At 42.6% G+C, this 17526-nt stretch overlaps 1 protein-coding gene and 1 non-coding gene across 4 annotated transcripts in view; one reads left to right on the top strand and one right to left on the bottom strand.

Moving 5' to 3' along the window:
- UPF2 (UPF2 regulator of nonsense mediated mRNA decay) overlaps positions 1–17092 on the top strand; it is a 123099-nt gene extending 106007 nt beyond the window's left edge. For all 3 annotated transcript variants that reach the window (XM_016962633.4, XM_016962632.4, XM_507656.8), the window contains exons 19-22: positions 446–613; positions 5361–5502; positions 7155–7275; positions 15810–17092. In XM_016962633.4, coding sequence (XP_016818122.1) covers positions 446–613; positions 5361–5502; positions 7155–7275; positions 15810–15819 — 441 coding nt within the window. In that variant the 3' untranslated portion in view covers positions 15820–17092. The remainder of the gene's footprint in view (positions 1–445; positions 614–5360; positions 5503–7154; positions 7276–15809) is intronic.
- LOC129136281 (U6 spliceosomal RNA) lies at positions 13833–13940 on the bottom strand. The gene has a single exon (XR_008537785.1). It is a non-coding gene; the product is annotated as a U6 spliceosomal RNA (small nuclear RNA).
- Positions 17093–17526: the final 434 nt, after the last annotated feature.

Genomic DNA, 17526 nt, shown 5'->3' with positions numbered 1-17526 from the left:
TACTCCCTGAACTCCTGCTGTGGGTAACGCCCTGCTGGGGAGCCCTGGAGAAAGGGATGCAGTGATGAGCCCACCTTGCCTGGTGATTATGAAGGAAGATGTGATCTAGGAGGATGAATAGAAGGGTGTAGTGTATTTGAGGAGCAGGGGGATTCGGTAGAACCCGCAGCACTGCGTGCTTGGGAGAGGCTGGAGCAGTCAACAGCAGCCAAGTCCTGCATTTCCTTCCATGTCATAGGCAGAGGTGTTAGGTGGAGGGAGAAATACTCCCTAGATTTATCCACGTTTCAGAAAGAGTATTATGGTGGTTGTAATTGTTGACTGTTATGGCTCTTATGATTGTTGTGTTTTAAGAAATACAGCATTGAATGAGTTTACAATTTATACTGACATATATCCATATATATCTTGGAGTGTTTATTACGTCCTTTTTAATTTCTTTTAGCAACGAAGTGGTGAATCTGTTAAAGTGCACCAACTAGATGTTGCCATTCCTTTGCATCTCAAAAGCCAGCTGAGGAAAGGGCCCCCACTGGGAGGTGGGGAAGGAGAGGCTGAGTCTGCAGACACAATGCCGTTTGTCATGTTAACAAGAAAAGGCAATAAACAGCAGGTAAGAAACTGCCCGCCCTGTAATTATAGCTGATTGTGAGTTATCCAGTTAGGTTTTAACTTATCTTTGACCTACAAGGGGATAAGGGTTGGACAGTTTTAAACCATTCAGTGGTAGAATAATTTCTTCCCTTATATAGTTTTTTTTGTTTTTGTTTTTGTTTTTTTGAGACGGCGTCTCACTTTGTCGCCCAGGCTGGAGTGGCAGGGTCTTGGCTCACTGCAACCTCCTCCTCCCAGGTTCAAACGATTCTTCTGCCTCAGCCTCCTGAGTAGCTGGGATTACAGGCGTCCACCATGACGCCCGGCTAATTTTTGTATTTTTAGTAGAGACGAGGTTTCACCATGTTGGCCAGGTTGGTCTGGAACTCCTGACCTCAGGTGATCTGCCCATCTCGGCCTCCCAAAGTGCTTGGATTACAGGCGTGAGCAACTGCGCTTGGCCCCTTATGTGTTTTAAATCATACATGTTTGTAAGAATATGTAAGTACCTTGACTTCTAGCACAAACTTCCACAAGCAAGCCCCAGGCGGGGAAGGAAAGGAGGATGGCGACTGATGCAGCTCAGGAAGAGGCTCGGCTGCCGTCAGCTGAAAATCACACCAACCCTTCTCCATATCCCTCTCCATTCTTCTTGTTTGCTCTTTCCCCCTTCGTACAAGATGGTCCCTCAAAACCGTTTCCCCCTCTACCAAGCTGTTACTCTAGCGATTCATAGTTGATTTGTCAACTATTGAGCATCACTACGTGCCAGGTACTATTCTATTTCAGGTCCTGAGGCTACAGTGATAAACAGAACAATGTTCCTGCCCTTGTGGAACTTATCTCCTACTGAGAGAGCAGAGAGACAAATGCACATATTTGCAGATAGTGAAACATGGTATGAAGAGAATAGAGGCCAGCTCTCAGATACACCTTTAGGTGTATTTAGGTCAATTCTGTAAAATTTTTTTACATCTTAACATTTCTGAGATCAAGTTGCTTCTTAGAGTCCATGAAATCCTGTGATAATTGACAGCATTTCTTTCTGCTTTAGTGATAAGTAAAATAATGGTGTATCTTAGAATTAATAGAATGTTAGATTTTGTTGCATATGGTAGCTGCCACAGTTATCTTAGACAAGTCCAATACCACATTCATCTACACAGTCATTTAACAAGTATTTATTATTTACCTGCTACACACCAAGCACTTCTGTGTGCAGAATATAGAGGCAGTTAGCCAGAGTCCTTCCTCTCTTGCGAGCTTTCATTCTGGTGTTGGGAGGCATATGAGAAATACACCAAGTCACGTTGGGATGGCTACCAAGGAGGATAAAGCAGGGTAAGAGGATAGAAAGAGACACGGATGATGAGATGCCAGGAGAGGGAGGCTGCCTCTTAGGTAGGATGATCAGGGAAGACCCTACAATAAGTTGCATCTGAGATGTCCTCCCCACTAGCACAGCCTCAAACAGATGATGCCTAAATTTTATCCCTGCATTTGTCAGGCAACTTCTCATGTACACCGAGATCAAAATTGTGCACTATACTTGTGCAGTATACAAGTGATATACTTGTACAGCATGAAAGTGATATACTTGAGCAGTATACTACTTGTTGCTGCAGTGATACCACCTATATACCAATTAGAATTGTGGTGTGTGGCCGGGCATAGTGGCTCACACCTGTAATCCCAGCACTTTGGGAGGCCAAGGCGGGCGGATCACAAGGTCAGGGATTCAAGACCAGCCTGACCAACATAGTGAAACCCCGTCTCTACTAAAAATACAAAAATTAGCCAGGCTTGGTGGCGTGTGCCTGTAATCCCAGCTACTCAGGAGGCTGAGGCAGGAGAATCACTTGAACCCAGGAGGTGGAGGTTGTAGTGAGCCAAGATCACACCATTGTACTCCAGCCTGGGCAACAGAACGAGACTCCGTCTCAAAAAAAGAAATAAATAAATAAAATAATCATGGAGTGTGGAGCTGGCAAAGACTTCACGGCATGACTCATGTATTGAGAGTTAACTTTGACAGGATCAGAGCATTGCTGAATCTTCCTCAGACACTTCCATCGTCCGGCCTTGCCTCCAGTCCAGGCTCCAGCCAGGCCTCCTGGTGCTTTCAGGAGAGCCACACCCCTCCCCTCCTTCGACCAGGGTTGGGCTCTGGCACATCCCCATTCCTTTACTCCCCATTCTCTATCTGTGAGGAAAATGAGAGCTTTTTAAAAAATCAGGCCCTAAATTTGGCATTGTCCTGAGATCTTTGCTAAGACTGCTGTCCTCAGAGCACCTGGAAATGCTAATTCACCACTGTTACGAGGATTCACAAATCCCAGCATTTTTGCTTTTCTAGGGACTATTTAATTCTCTGAACCAGACTTTACTATTTCAGTTATCACGTTTTAGATCTCCTTCATTCTCTTTCTCTTTAAAAACTCTTAGCTTCCTCCTCCATTCCCCCCATCACCGGCTTTCTTGGCACACAGTTTCTAAAGGTAATTAGGCTGTAAAGTTGGAAGGCATGCACACATGCACATATCTGTCTGTTGAATTGTGGAGGGCAGTACACGGCAGCTTCAGCTAGATATACCTTGGTCTCCATTCCTGCACAGCTGCTAGATAATGCTGTTACATTGGCACAGGAAGGCCATGATTTTTGTTAACTAAAAGAGAGTTTAGGAATATCTCTTTTTGAAGGTCAGATTGTACAACAGTAAATAATGAGTTTTTTTTCTTCCTCCCTTTCATGAAGTACATGAATATTCATTAACACCTTTGTCAACTCTACACCCCATCTGGCCCTTATAGAACGTGTAGGAATTGAAAATAAATTAATCAATGCCTACTTAAAAGAAACTTGTGGACTTTGGAAAATAAGTATACCCCAGCAGTCTGAAATTCTAAATTGTGTGGGTCAAAATAAGATTATGTGTATTTTAGAAGGAATATTTTTGGTTCAAAGTAGGTAGATTATAAACCGGGTGGCTTATGTAATTTTATGTAAATGAATTTGAAGTCCTTGTTTCTTAAAATGTGGCATTTAGTTTAATTTTTAATTTTTAAGGATATATTATTACTAAATTTAAAAAATATTAGCAGACATGAAATGAAAACTCAGAGTACTTGGTTATTAAGTAAATTTTCAGTGCTTCTAAACTTTATTTGGAATTTTGGAAAATATTCAGTTTTTTGGAACATTATTTGAAGAAACATCGCTGGTATGTTGTGGTCTGAAAAAGAAAGTAGATTTTGTTCTGATTTTTATTCCTTTATTTGGCTTTTGGGTGTTGGCCCTTCTGGTGCAACGGTTTTTCTACAAATGTGAAATGTCTTGCCTTATAGGAATCTTTGGATTTTAAGTGAAAGACCTCTTTGTGCATCAAATTTGTACTCAGAAATAACTTTCTGTTGTGGTCATTAGAAAAAAATTGCACCAATGAAGTGAGTAGTTGCAGAGAAAGAAAAAGATAATGCTTTTAGCCATTTATTTTTTTCTAGATTTAAATATTTCTGAATTAGAATAATAAATGTCAATTAAAGCAAGTTTTAATGTAATATAAATGTTATAAAATGCTTTAAAAAGCTTTTTTATTCAAACAAATGCATAACATAGTATAGTTTAATACTGGCAGACAAACCATTTTTGCAATTAATATTTATATAAGGAGTTATGATTTGTTATATTTTGACTAGAATAATTGATAGTTACATGTCATAGTAACTTGAGATTGTATGTTTTTTAATTTTAGCTACAGTCATGGAGTAGCTGCAAAATATCAGCTAAATCACCTTCATTGCTATTATGTTCGGGAAATTTAGTTTGAGTGGCTTCAATATTTTTATCATCTAATTTGCTATAAAGTAGTGTGTCTCTGTTAATAGTATCTTAGCAGCTCTGCAGTAAAGGCAGTAGGCAAAGGTGGCCATCAGTAAATTTGTCTCTTCATTTCCCTGTATTTATTACTGTCTCTTTTATGTTCTTTTTAAGTACATAATACTTGAGAACTTTGCCTTTTGTAAAACTTGTCTCAGAGTTCATAAAATGTGTTTTTGTTCATCTTTTATTTATAATTGTTTCCCTTTAGAAGATCTAAACGAAGAAATTGTTAATCTTATAAATGAATAAGAAAGCCTATATTTCTCACCTTTTTTGATCACGTTATGAAATTTTCTCTATAATGTTTTATACTATTTTATTATTGTGATTAGTACCATCATCATTAGGCTTATTAGTAGATTATGAAGGAAATTTCAAATTTTATCATCAGGAACCTAAAAAGGGGGAAAAATGGCCACCCTGTTTTATTTCTGAGTGTTTAGATAAAAACATCTTAGAGTTGCAACTTCCAGTTCATGATGATTAAGAAATTATCTATCTACCTTTTTTTTTTTTAATTGAGTTGGAGTCTTGCTCTTTTGCCCAGGCTGGAGTGCAGTGGCACAATCTTGGCTCACTGCAACCTCCGCTTCCCGGGTTCAAGCAGTTCTCCTGCCTCAGCCTCCCGGGTAGCTGGGGCTACAAGTGCATGCCACCACACCCAGCTAATTTTTGTGTTTTTAGTAAAGACGGGGTTTCATCATGTTGACCAGGATGGTCTTGATCTCTTGACCTCGTGATCCACCCGCCTCAGCCTCCCAAAGTGCTGGGATTACAGGTGTGAGCCACCGTGCCCAGCCTGTACTTGCTATTTTATTTGAAGTCTGTTTTTTCTTTCTCTCAGTGTTCTCAAACTATTTGTAACTCCTTTGTTATTTTCTTCCAGTTTAAGATCCTTAATGTACCCATGTCCTCTCAACTTGCTGCAAATCATTGGAACCAGCAACAGGCAGAACAAGAAGAGAGGATGAGAATGAAAAAGCTCACACTAGATATCAATGAACGGCAAGAACAGGAAGATTATCAAGGTATAAAATCATCTATAAGAGAAGTGGAAATTTTTGTTGCCTTTTGAGCATCAAAATTGTTATTTTGTCTCACCTTCTCATGTCATATTTTTCCACATTTATGCTGAGAAATTCATTTTGTATCCCACTGTTTTTCTTTCACTTATGTGTAAAATAACAATAATGTAATTTTCACCATATTTTGCTCTAATTAAATTAGAGTATAAACTGCTAAGCTACGTTTGCAAGCAAGGTGATAATCAATTTTTAATTGCTTCACATTGCCAGCCAGTTGTGTGCAGATTCATTTAACAAACAGTATGCATTGCTTAATGACAGGGATGCATTCTAAAAAATGTGGCATTAGGCAATTTCATCATTGTGCAAACATCATAGAGTGTACTTGACAAACCTAGATGGTGTAGCCTACTACACACTGAGGCTGTATGGTGTAGCTGTTATGAACTGATGGGACCACCATTGTGTAGGTGTCTGTCATTGACTGGAACATGGTCACGCAGCACACGACTGTATTTACCTCCTTTTGTCTATTTGGAGTCCTGGTCTTGAGGAACCTGTGTTCCTTCAGATTTGAGGAAATACTCAAATTAGGATTCTCATTTTATGCATACATACCCAGCATTTTTCAGTTAATTGGAACCTTACACATCGAGTCCATGGAGACCTCATAGGCTAGCGTTTTGGTGTTCCTGTGGTATGCAGATTTTACAGCCATAACAGTTGTTTCTACAGCACTGTACTGAATAAACCACCGTCTGTGCAGGAGAGTGTATGTAAATCAGTATTTGTGGTTTCTAATCTTTTAATCTCACTTGTAGAATGTTCTCTCCCAGTCGATACCCAACAGTGTTTTTGTTTGTTTTAAGAGCCTTCCTCTGTCACCCAGGCTGGATGGAGTGCAGTGGCAGAATCACTGCAGCCTCAAACTCCTGGGCTCAAGTGATCCCTCTGCCTCTGCCTCAGCCCCCCAAGTAGCTAAGATTACAGACATGTGTCACCATACCTGGCTAATTTTTAATTTTTTGTAGAGAGGGGATCTTGCTATGTTGCCCAAGCTCATCTTGAACTCCTAGGCTTGAGCAGTCCTCCCGCCTCTGCATCCCAAAGTGGTAGGGTTACAGACGTGAGCCGCCACACCCGGCTCCAACATTCTTAATGATAATAGCTAACACTGGGTGCTTACTCTTTGGCCAGACACTGGTTTATGTACTTTTTCAAAGCATATAATCCTCATAACAATTCTTTGAGATAAGTGTTGTTGTTATCTGCATTTTACATTGAGGGAAATTGAACCTAAAGTCCCACAGCTAGAAAGTGACAGAGCTGGGATATTAACCAGTAGTCTCGCTCTACACACGATGCTCTTAGCTATTGCAATGCACTGCCTCTTAGGCTTTTCTACTGCCTCATAAGATAGCTATGTGGTGGCCAGATTCATAGTAAAGGGAACATTGGGTATTAAAAGAGTCTCCTCTCTTGATAATGCTCTTTTAAAACTTTTTAATCATTTTAGTCTGTATAATGGCTGTTTTTCTTTAGTCAGCTCCCTGACAGGACTAATAAACTTAATCTCCCCAACATTTCATTCACTCTGTAGGAGGAGTACATTTCTAAGAGTTAACAGCATTCTCTTTTTTTGCTCCTAATTACAGAAATGTTGCAGTCTCTTGCACAGCGCCCAGCTCCAGCAAACACCAATCGTGAGAGGCGGCCTCGCTACCAACATCCGAAGGGAGCACCTAATGCAGATCTAATCTTTAAGACTGGTGGGAGGTAAAGCAGTCATTACTCTTTCCTTAGCTGTTTGTTTCCATGATGTCCATAAGAATAAATTAGGGAATTCTGGATTATAGTTTTTGGCAAAGGCCCGATTTTTAGCAAAATAGAAAAGTCTTTGATATTTTAGCAAAATAGAAAAGTAGATATTTGAGGGGAAAAAAACTGCTTTATACCATAGTATGGCTGTTCTGTTTTTTTTATTTTTATTTTTATTTTTTGAGACAAGGTCTTGCTCTGTCGCCCAGGCTGAAGTGCAGTGGCACAATCGCAACTCACTCACTACAGCCTCACCCTCCTGGGCTCAAGTGATCCTCCCACATCAGCCTCCCAAGTAGCTGGGACTATAGGCATGCACCACCATACCTGGCTAATTTGTATGTCTTTTGTAGAGACAGAGTCTCGCCACATTGTGTAGGCTGGTCTCGAACTCCTGAGCTCAAGCCATCTGCCCACGTGGCTGTTCTTACAAAGACATTGGTTTCAGCTAGATCTTGGCTTTTGCCCTCTCTGAGTGGACTTCTTTTTTCTTCTTTTGCTTTAATAGGAAGGAGTTGTTATAGATGAACGAGAGAGACATCATAGGCTTTGTGTTAGAATTTCTCAGGTCAGGGTTAATTAATATCGATGTTTACAAAAACTAAAAATCTATTTTCTAGACTTTTAACCATGCAAGTAGAGTTTGTTCCTAAGCTCTTACTTATTTATTTTTTGAGACACAGTCTTGCTCTGTTGCCCAGGCTGGAGTGCAGTGGCGTGATCTCGGCTCACTGCAACCTCTGTCTCCTGGTTCAAGCGATTCTCCAGCCTCAACCTCCCGAGTAGCTGGGACAATAGGGCACGCCACCGCATCTGGCTAATTTTTGTATTTTTAGTAGAGACAGGGTTTCACCATGTTGGCCAGGCTGGTCTCGAACTCCTCACCTCAGGTGATTGCCCGCCTTGGCCTCCCAAAGTGCTGGGATTACAGGCGTGAGCCACCACGTCCAGCCTGTTTTTTTAAATTATAGAATTTCCTGATGGAATTCCTACCAGTTCCACTTAAAGTTAAATTGTTTAATGTGAGATAATTTAAAACTCTATAAAGAATTTGAAAATGAAGATGTTCCCTAATAAGACCTCTTTTATGGTCTTTGTTTTTGTTTTTTTTTTTTTGAGGCGGAGTCTCGCTCTGTCGCCCAGGCTGGAGTGCAGTGGCGCGATCTCTGCTCACTGCAAGCTCTGCCTCCCGGGTTCACGCCATTCTCCTGCCTCAGCCTCCTGAGTAGCTGGGACCACAGGCGCCGCCACCACGCCCAGCTAATTTTTAGTATTTTTAGTAGAGACGGGGTTTCACCGTGTTAGCCAGGATGGTCTCGATCTCCTGACCTCGTGATCCGCCCGCCTCGGCCTCCCAAAGTGTTGGGATTACAGGCGTGAGCCACTGCCTCTTTTATGTTTTTTAAGGGTAAGTAATTTAAAGTGTTTCTGGGACATGATCTAAAGACCCATATCATCAACTAATTTTGTTCTTTTTTTTGCGACCGAATCTCACTCTGTCACCCAGGCTGGAGTGCAGCAGCATGATCTTGGCTCTCTGCAACCTCCACCTCTCGGGTTCAAGTGATTCTCCTGCCTCAGCCTCCCAAGTAGTTGGTATTACAGGTGCCCACCCACCACGCCTGGATAATTTTTGTGTTTTTAGTAGAGATGGGGTTTCACCATGTTGGCCAGGATGGTCTCGAACTCCTAACCTCAGGTGGTCCACCCACCTCAATTAATTTTGTCTTGCGGTTAAATTAAAGTGACAGTGGCTTCTGCTGCCCTTACTGATCTCACTTAGTGGATTAGTGTTTAAACCGAGGCTCTACAACAGCCCAAGATGTCACTTTGTTGTTGGGAGCAGGGGAGCAGGTGTAGATGGGGAGTGTGCTGGGGATGGCAGAATTAGATCATGATTCAGGAGGGTAGCATGGGGGAAAATGTAGTCATCAGAGCCTGTGTCTGTTACTCACTGGACATCACTGAACATATTCATGTGTTCTGGTGGCATCTTTCTTTGAACTATTTGCTCAGATAACTCTAATCAAATTGTAATGTAGAAAACTGGCTTGTCAAGACAGTTTAGAGATCTGTTCTTTAGCATCTGTTGAGTATAATTAAAAAAAAAAAAATCCAAGTTGGAAATGACCTGTAAACCCATCTAATTAGGCATAAGATATTAGGTTATTTTTAATTATCCAAACTTTATTAAAGTCCTTTAATTAAGCCTGTTTTATTGCTGCTAAAATGTAGACACTAGCTAGGTTAACAGGCAATGAAAAATGTTCATTTCCTGCTTTTGCATTTTCTTAGAGTAGCTTTAAATATATGCCACAGTGTTCTTGATAACATCTATTCCCTCCTGTCTCATCATCAGAGACCAAAACTATTAGAATATTTGTATTTCGGTTGGTAAAAAGTAATGCGGTTTTTGCCAATAAAAGTAATGGGAAAAACTGCAGTTACTTTTGCACCAGCATAATATCTTGATGTTTTCCATCATCTTCACCTGTTCATATTGCAGCCTAACGTCTCTGAATAGCACGTTTTTATTAATCCCTAGCCTCCTCACAATTCATGTATTGCAAGTATAGTGTCTTAGTAATTTGTGTAGACTCACTATGGAGTTGGATGACATAAGGGGCATCCAGTAGGATTTGCCTCCCTCCGTGTACACTCATCCAGGACTGCACTGTGGAAGATGGAGTACAAGACAGGGTCTTTACCTGCACGGTTGTGGTCCAGTAGGGAAGCCGAGTATGGGTACTTGAAAGATAATTCCACCCTCTTCATTTGTCTGTTTCAAAAACCTTGGGTGAGAGTCTGTTAAGGACCAGGCAGGAGATATGTAAGCATGTGTGTGCTGTCAGCGACGTGCGTGTGAACAGAGGTGAGCCTTTCTTAACCTGGTTACCGGTGTCAGTCACTTTGCAGAGTTCCTTCACTTTCTGTTTTCCCTTCCTTCCTCCAGTTCCTCCTTGGAAGAATCGGCTACACTTGCCCCTTCTTCCTTGCTCCCACTTGGGTGGCTTACCCCTGCCAAGTCACAGCTGGCAGTGGGAGGCATTGCCCACCCCAGTGGCTATGCTAGAAAAGAGAGGTTCATTATTGACTCCTGTCACCTTCTCAGTCCCTAGGTCTAGGCAGCTTCTGCCGTCACTGGCATCCCCACCTGCCATCTCTTGGCCTCATCTCAGCAGCACTTTGCATTGTAGGCCCTCCTTGTTCTCCCAACAGACCCTTCCTTGGCGTCTGTGATTCTGCTGGCTTCTGGGTTTTCCCTTCCCGCGATCACTGTGGCTCCTGCTGCTGACACTGCCTCCTTTCTGCGCTTCCCTGCCTAGGGATGTCTGTGTTCCTTGGGCTCAGCCTGGGCCCTCTTCTCCTTCTGCACTCTCAAAGGAGGTGTCATCCCTCCCAGTGGCCTGGCTTCCATCCAGGTCTTCAGCCCAGATCTTACATTTTCATTTCTGACTTTCCACCCCACTGTGACTCAGAGATGGAAGACTTGTGCCCCTGCCCCAGACCCCTCTTCCCCAGGGTCTCCAGTGCAGGGAGAGGAAGCGTTGTCTGCCCCCTTGTCCACAAAAGAAAAGGAAGTTGTGTTATTGACAGCTCCTCCTCCCTCAATCCCTAAATCTAGTTCATTAGCAAATCCTCTGCATTCTGCTCCCAAATGGCCCTCATTCTTGCCTTTTCTATTCTCTGCCCATAGCCAAGACCATGGGTCAAGCCACCATCACCTCTTGCCTGGATTGCTGTTGCTGCCTCAGCCTCCTCATCATCCTCTCCGTCTCAACCTTCAACCCTTTCCAATTCATTCTCTCCCTACAGACCCAGTGTTCTTTCTAAAACACAAATGTGATATCTGTGTGTGCCCTTCTGCTCAAAATCATCCAACGGCTCCTCGTGGCTTGTAGGATAAAAAGTCTAAACTCCTCAACTTGGTTCCCAAGGCCCCGTGGTGCAGGTGGACATACGTTACTGGCTTCATCTCCTGCTGTTCTTTCCCCTGCTGCAGCCTAGCTGACCTTTAGTTCTGTGTTCTTTTTGCCTCCTCTGTGTGGAACAGTCTCCAGCTGTTCCCCTGGAGAACTCCTGCTCCTTCGGGTCCTGCCTTGGTGTTCCTGAGTCTGACATAGGTCAGTGCGGATCTGCTGCCATGACTTACGGTATTTCTGCAGACCCTGTCCTCCTTAAGTGCCGCGTAGCTTGTCTCTATTCCCCATGAGATTACAGGCGATGAGGGCAGGGACTAAGTCTCATTTGTTTCCATTCTGTCTCCTTCACAGCTCTTGGTGCCTGGCACCTAGTAGGTGCTCAGTAAATATTTGGTGAGTGGACAAAAGAACTTTTCACAGTCTGTGTTCAGTCACTGAATAAACGTTCTCATTCCAGTTCTGCTCCCTAGCTCTTCCCTCTGTTTTTCTTTTTTGTAAGAGTCCTAGCTTTTGAGCTAGCCACTCAACCTGTTTTAAGATCTCTTCTTAAAATAGCACCTTAAAAAAAGAAAACCTAACTTGTCCATCAGTCTTAAGAATAGCACTCTGTAAAGTATCACAAATGGAATTTTTATAGTCAATGCTCCTAAAGTATAGGTGCGATAAACATGGTAGACGAACAAACATGGAAACATGAGATTTTACCCTTTAGAGGACCAGATGTTCTTTGCCTTTTTTAAAATTTACATTTTAAGGCTGGTTGTGATGGCTCATACCTGTATCCCAGCACTTTGGGAGGCCGAGGAAGGCGGATCACCTGAGGTCAGGAGTTCGAGACCAGCCTGACCAACATGGTGAAACCCCGTCTCTACTAAAATTAGAAAAATTAGCCGGTCATGGTGGCGGGCACCTATAATCCCAGCTACTCAGGAGTCTGAGGCAGGAGAATCACTCGAACCTGGGAGGTGAGGTTGCAGTGAGCCAAGATTGCGCCATTGCACTCCAGCCTGGGCAACAAGAGCGAAACTCTATTTTAAAAAATCAGTTATTAATATTAGTAATGTTATACGGCAGATAAAGGGAAATTTATTTGGAAACTGATTATAAAGTAGTTTAGGTCTAGGAGCAGTGGCTCACACCTGTAATCTCAGCACTTTGGGAGGTCGAGGTGGAAGGATCGCTTGAGCCCAGGAGGCAGAGACTGCCAGATCACACCACTGCACTCCAGGTTGGGCGACAGAGCCAGACCCTGTCTCAAAAAAAAAAGTAGTTTAAAAAAAAAAATTTTTTTTTTTTTGAGACGACATGTTGCTCTGTTACCCAGGCTGGAGTGCAGTGGCACAATCTCAGTTCAGTGCAGCCTCCACCTCCTGGGTTCAAGTGATTCTTCTGTTAGCCTCCCGAGTGGCTGGGATTACAGGTATGCAGTCCACCACTCTTGACTAATTTTTGTATTTTTAATAGAGACATAGTTTCGCCATGTTGGCCAGGCTGGTCTTGAACTCCTGACCTCAGGTGATCTGCCTGCCTGGACCTCCCAAAGTGCTGGGATTATAGGTGTCAGCCACCATGCCCAGCATAAACTATTTTTCTCCTGTAGCTTTTGATGGACTCCCAGATTTTAATTTGTATTTGTATATTTTCTAACCAGGAGATCCTTGAAATAAGGACATAAATTAAAATTTCAGCCCTTTAACAAATCAGAGGCATTTGCTTACAATGAGTTGAAACGGCAACAGTGCTGTAAGTAAAACTATTATGTAGGGTTTTCTGTATTGCAGAACAAGGTTGTTTTTCTAATACACTAGTATTGAAAACCTGTGAAGCGTAACATTTTTGGCAAGTGTTAATACTTATATGGCTTAGATGGTACTAATTCATATGGGTTATTTTAATGCTACTCAAACTTTAAAATACATATTAACTCTCTAGACTCTTACTAAAAAGCAAGTTCTGATTCATTTCTTTTATTATTATTACTTTTTTTTATTATTGTGGAAAGCTTCATGAATTTGCGTGTCATTCTTTTTTGTTGTTTTTTGAGATGGAGTCTTGTTCTGTTGCCCAGGCTGGAGTGCAGTGCTGGGATCTCGGCTCAATGCAACCTCTACCTCCCGAGTTCAAGCAGTTCTTGTGCCTCAGCCTCCCAAGTAGCTGTGATTACAGGCATGTGCCACCACCCCCAGCTAATTTTTTTTTTTTTTTTTTTTGTGATGGAGTCTCACTATATCGGAGTGCAGTGGCATGATCTCGGCTCACTGGAACCTCCGCCTCCCGGGTTCAAGCAATTCTCTGCCTCAGCCTCCTGGGTAGCTGGGATTACAGGCACCTGCCACCACGCCTGGCTAATTTTTGTATTTTTAGTAGAGACGGGGTTTCACCATCTTGGCCAGGCTGGTCTTGAACTCCTGACCTCATGATCCACCCTCCTCGGCTTCCCAAAGTGCTGGGATTACAGGCATGAGCCACCGCGCCCAGCCAAATTTTTGTATTTTTAGTAGAGATGAGGTCTCACCATGTTGGCCAGGCTGGTCTCCAAAACTCCTGACCTCAACTGATCTGCCTGCGTTAGCCTCCCAAAGTGCTGAGAGTACAGGCGTGAGCCACTGCACCCCACCTGCGTGTCATCCTTGCACAGGGCCGTGCTAGTCTTCTCTGTATCACTACAATTTTTAGTATATGTGCTGCTGAAGTGAGCACAACAAGCTCTGGTTACTTTTAAACAAGATCTCCAGTGATGTCGAAGCTGCTGGTGTGTGGCCTACACTTAGCGGCATAGGAGTATACTGTCTGACTTTTAAACCCATCTTTTTAAAGATGATTTTGTGGTTGTTTTATTTTGTTTTTGAGACAGGGTCTTCTCTGTCACCCAGGCTGGAGTGCAGTGGCGTGATCACAGGTCACCGCAGCCTTGACCTCCTGGGCTCAGCAGTCCTGCCTCAGCCTCTCCGTATCTGGGACTACAGGCACACACCACTACCAATGGCTAGTTTTTTTAATTTTTAGTGGAGTCGAGGTCTCACTATGTTGCCCAGGCTGATCTTGAACTCTTGTAAACCTATCTTAAGTAGAGTCTGCATTTTTTCGTCAGATTTTTTTTTTATATCTTTATGTAAGGTTAAATTAGTGATAGTTTTGTTATAAAATAGAGTCCATTGTAGAATTGCATTTAATCCAAAGTGTATATTGTATTAATAAACAGTTTTTGAGCTGATAGATTTTTGAGTCACTCAGAATGATTGTTTGCCTATAAACCAGTCAAATGACACCTTACACTATAAGTAGTGATATAACTATCCCTTACTTAGCAAAGATTTTGAACATTTTTTCCTGTCATTTACTGCATTTATTTAAAGTATTCTAGGTTAGATAGCTGCCTTTTCTTGACTTCAGGAGAGATGCTTGAATCTTCTCTTTCATTCTCTCAGGGAATACTTGTGTTCTTTCCATCAGTTCATTTCTGGAAGAGTTATGGATCTTATCCAGCTGAGGATATGCTTTTCCATATTTGCATCTTAACGCTTTGAAAGTTTCTTGCTAAGGTAGCTTGCTCTGTGAAAAACAAACTGTTCATCTGCTTGGACTGCCATGACAAAATATTACAGCCCTAGTAGCTTAAATGACAGATGTCTGTTGTCTCGCAGCACTGGAGGCCGCCGGCAGGAAACCTGAGGTCAGGGAGTCAGCGGGGCTGGTTCCTTCTGAGGCCTGGAGGAAGACTGCTCCAGGCCTGCCTTCTAGCTGCTGGGGGTGCCGGCAGTCTTTGGCTTCCATACCTTGTCATACCTCACCCTGGTCTCCGCCTTTGTCTTCACGTGGCCTTTTCCCCCTGTGTGTGTCTGTGTGCAAATTTCCCTTTTTATAGAGATGCAGTCATATGGGATTAGGGCTCCACCCTGCTCCAGTATGGCCTTATCTGAAGTAATTACATCTACAGCAACCTTGTTTCCAAATACGGTCACATTCTGAGATCCTGCAGGTCAGTGTTAACATGTGAATTTTGGGGATACACAACTGAACCATAACACAAACTGTGAATTCTTAGCATCTTAAGAATAAGTTGTAGAAGAGAACAGAGCCACCCCTCCAGCCATTGCTCCAATGGCTCTGGTTAAGTTGTAGTTCAGTAGAGAGCACGAATGCTCTCAAAAAAGCACTACAGTTGTCCTCGGTATCCACAGGGGGTTGCTTCCCGGACCCCCTCAGACACCAAAATGCACAGACATTCAAGTCCCTGGTAAAAAATGGTGTAGCATTTATGTATAACATATGCACATCCTCCCGTGTACTTTAAATCATCTCTAGATTACTTGTAATACCTAATAAAGTGTAGATGCTATGGAGATAGTTGATATACTGTATTGTTTTTAATATTTATGTTATTTTTTATTGTTTGGGGTTTTTTTCCCCGAATATTTTTGGTCCATGAATGTGGAACCCGCAGATGCCAGGGCCAACTGTAACTTGGGGTAGTGACTTGGTGGTGGTGGGTAGCGTTGCAGACGCCGTCTTGCTGGACTTTGTCCTGTGGCAGCTAGCTCTCTGATGTGACCCTGTTTGTTCCTTTAGGAGACGTTGATCCAGCAGCACGTGTCATTTCATTAGGTCCTGTATCTGATGTTGTGGATAGTGGAGTCCTCCAGCAATTGAATGAGAGCAGTGGACACATCTCAGCAGGTCGGTCTAGAGAGTTGCGAATCTAAACCTGGGACAGGCTGGGGCCAGGAGGCAGAAACACCAGCCTCTGCCAACACCGGAACAAGCCGACGCTTCCAGACAAGGCGGAAAAGGCCTTTTGTAATGGAAATCTCGCGAGGGTTAATCTTCTCTTGAGAATGGCAGTCAAGAAATGAGATGGTTCACTTGACTACTGAGCAGTTACACCAAGGAGAGCGTGAAGGAGATGATTGAGCCAGAGAAGAAACGGGTTGTGATGGTAATGGTGTGGGGGAAATGAACTTGAGCTTTAAACTTGATTTGAGTTTCAGTGTCTCTGAATTGAACATCCCACGTTGGAAGAAGATACATTTGGGGGCTCCAGGACTACAGTAGAAAAGTATAGAGCAAGCAGGAAAATCTTCTAGTAAAACTTACATGCAGGACAACAAAATGATGAAAGATATCCAAATACCAGATAATCCACCAGGAAGGCTTTTGTTTAGGAATTTGTTTCAAGAGGAACAAGGGATGAGGGAGAAAAATCCGTTTTATCCATCAGAGTCAGTGATATAAAATTGCCTATTAAGGTAAAAGAAAAATGTGGAGACTATTTTACTATACAGAGAGCATTAATTCAGATGGCTTAGAAAAGTGATACCAGCCCAAGAACAGGGATCTAGTTGAGCCCATTGTAAGTATCATTGAAAACAAAACATGCCCGTCAGCATGTCACAGAAAACGAACGAAGGACAACAAGAAGTGGATGAGAATATTTTGTTGACCTTCATGGGTTTACAGCCTCTGTCTCTAAACAAAGTATGGAAACAAGTAGAGCTTTTATTTTGCTTTTGTTGTTGTTTTGTTTGTTTTGTTTTCCCCCACTAAATAGAAATGAGGGTCCTTAGTCTGTTTCTGACAATCTGTTAATTTCTTAGGACAGCTGTCTTTGGTTTGCTTTCCAGCAGGCGTAGTACATTTAGTCAGAGAGCACATCTGTATGCGACAACTTGATTACATCTTTTTTTCTAGCTATTTTGCATTTTTTCTTTTACCATGTTTCAGTTTCTGCATGTAGATTTAAATAAAAAACAAAACTTGTAAAGTTGTAACATTTCACATGGAAATGCTGCCCAATCTTCACCAGCTTCAGAAATCTGACCTTTGCCGATGCTGCAATAAAGTGTTGTAATTTAGATTTGGCGTGGTGTTGTTTTGTTTGGTTTGGGTTTTGGAAACCGATTGAACGGGTAAATTGGTATCTCCCAGCGTCATGTTTGTGCTTTAAAAATACATTCTCGGCCAGGTGCAGTGGCTCACGCCTGTAATCCCAGCACTTTGGGAGGCCGAGGTGGGCGGATCACGAGGTCAGGAGATCGAGACCATCCTGGCTAACACAATGAAACACCATCTGTACTAAAAATACAAAAAATTAGCCGGGCGCGGTGGCGGACACGTGTAGTCCCAGCTACTCGGGAGGCTGAGGCAGGAGAATGGCGTGAACCTGGGAGGCGGAGCTTGCAGTGAGCCGAGATCACGCCACTGCACTCCGGCCTGGGTGAAAGAGCCAGACTGCATCTCAAAAAAAAAAAAAATACATTCTCAGATGACTAGTGTTGTGTTCACCTTA

This window comes from Pan troglodytes, chromosome 8 (genome assembly GCF_028858775.2).
Source record: "Pan troglodytes isolate AG18354 chromosome 8, NHGRI_mPanTro3-v2.0_pri, whole genome shotgun sequence".
NCBI lineage: Eukaryota > Metazoa > Chordata > Mammalia > Primates > Hominidae > Pan > Pan troglodytes.
Note: the sequence above shows the minus strand (reverse complement) of the source record. Positions and strands in the feature narration are given on the sequence as shown.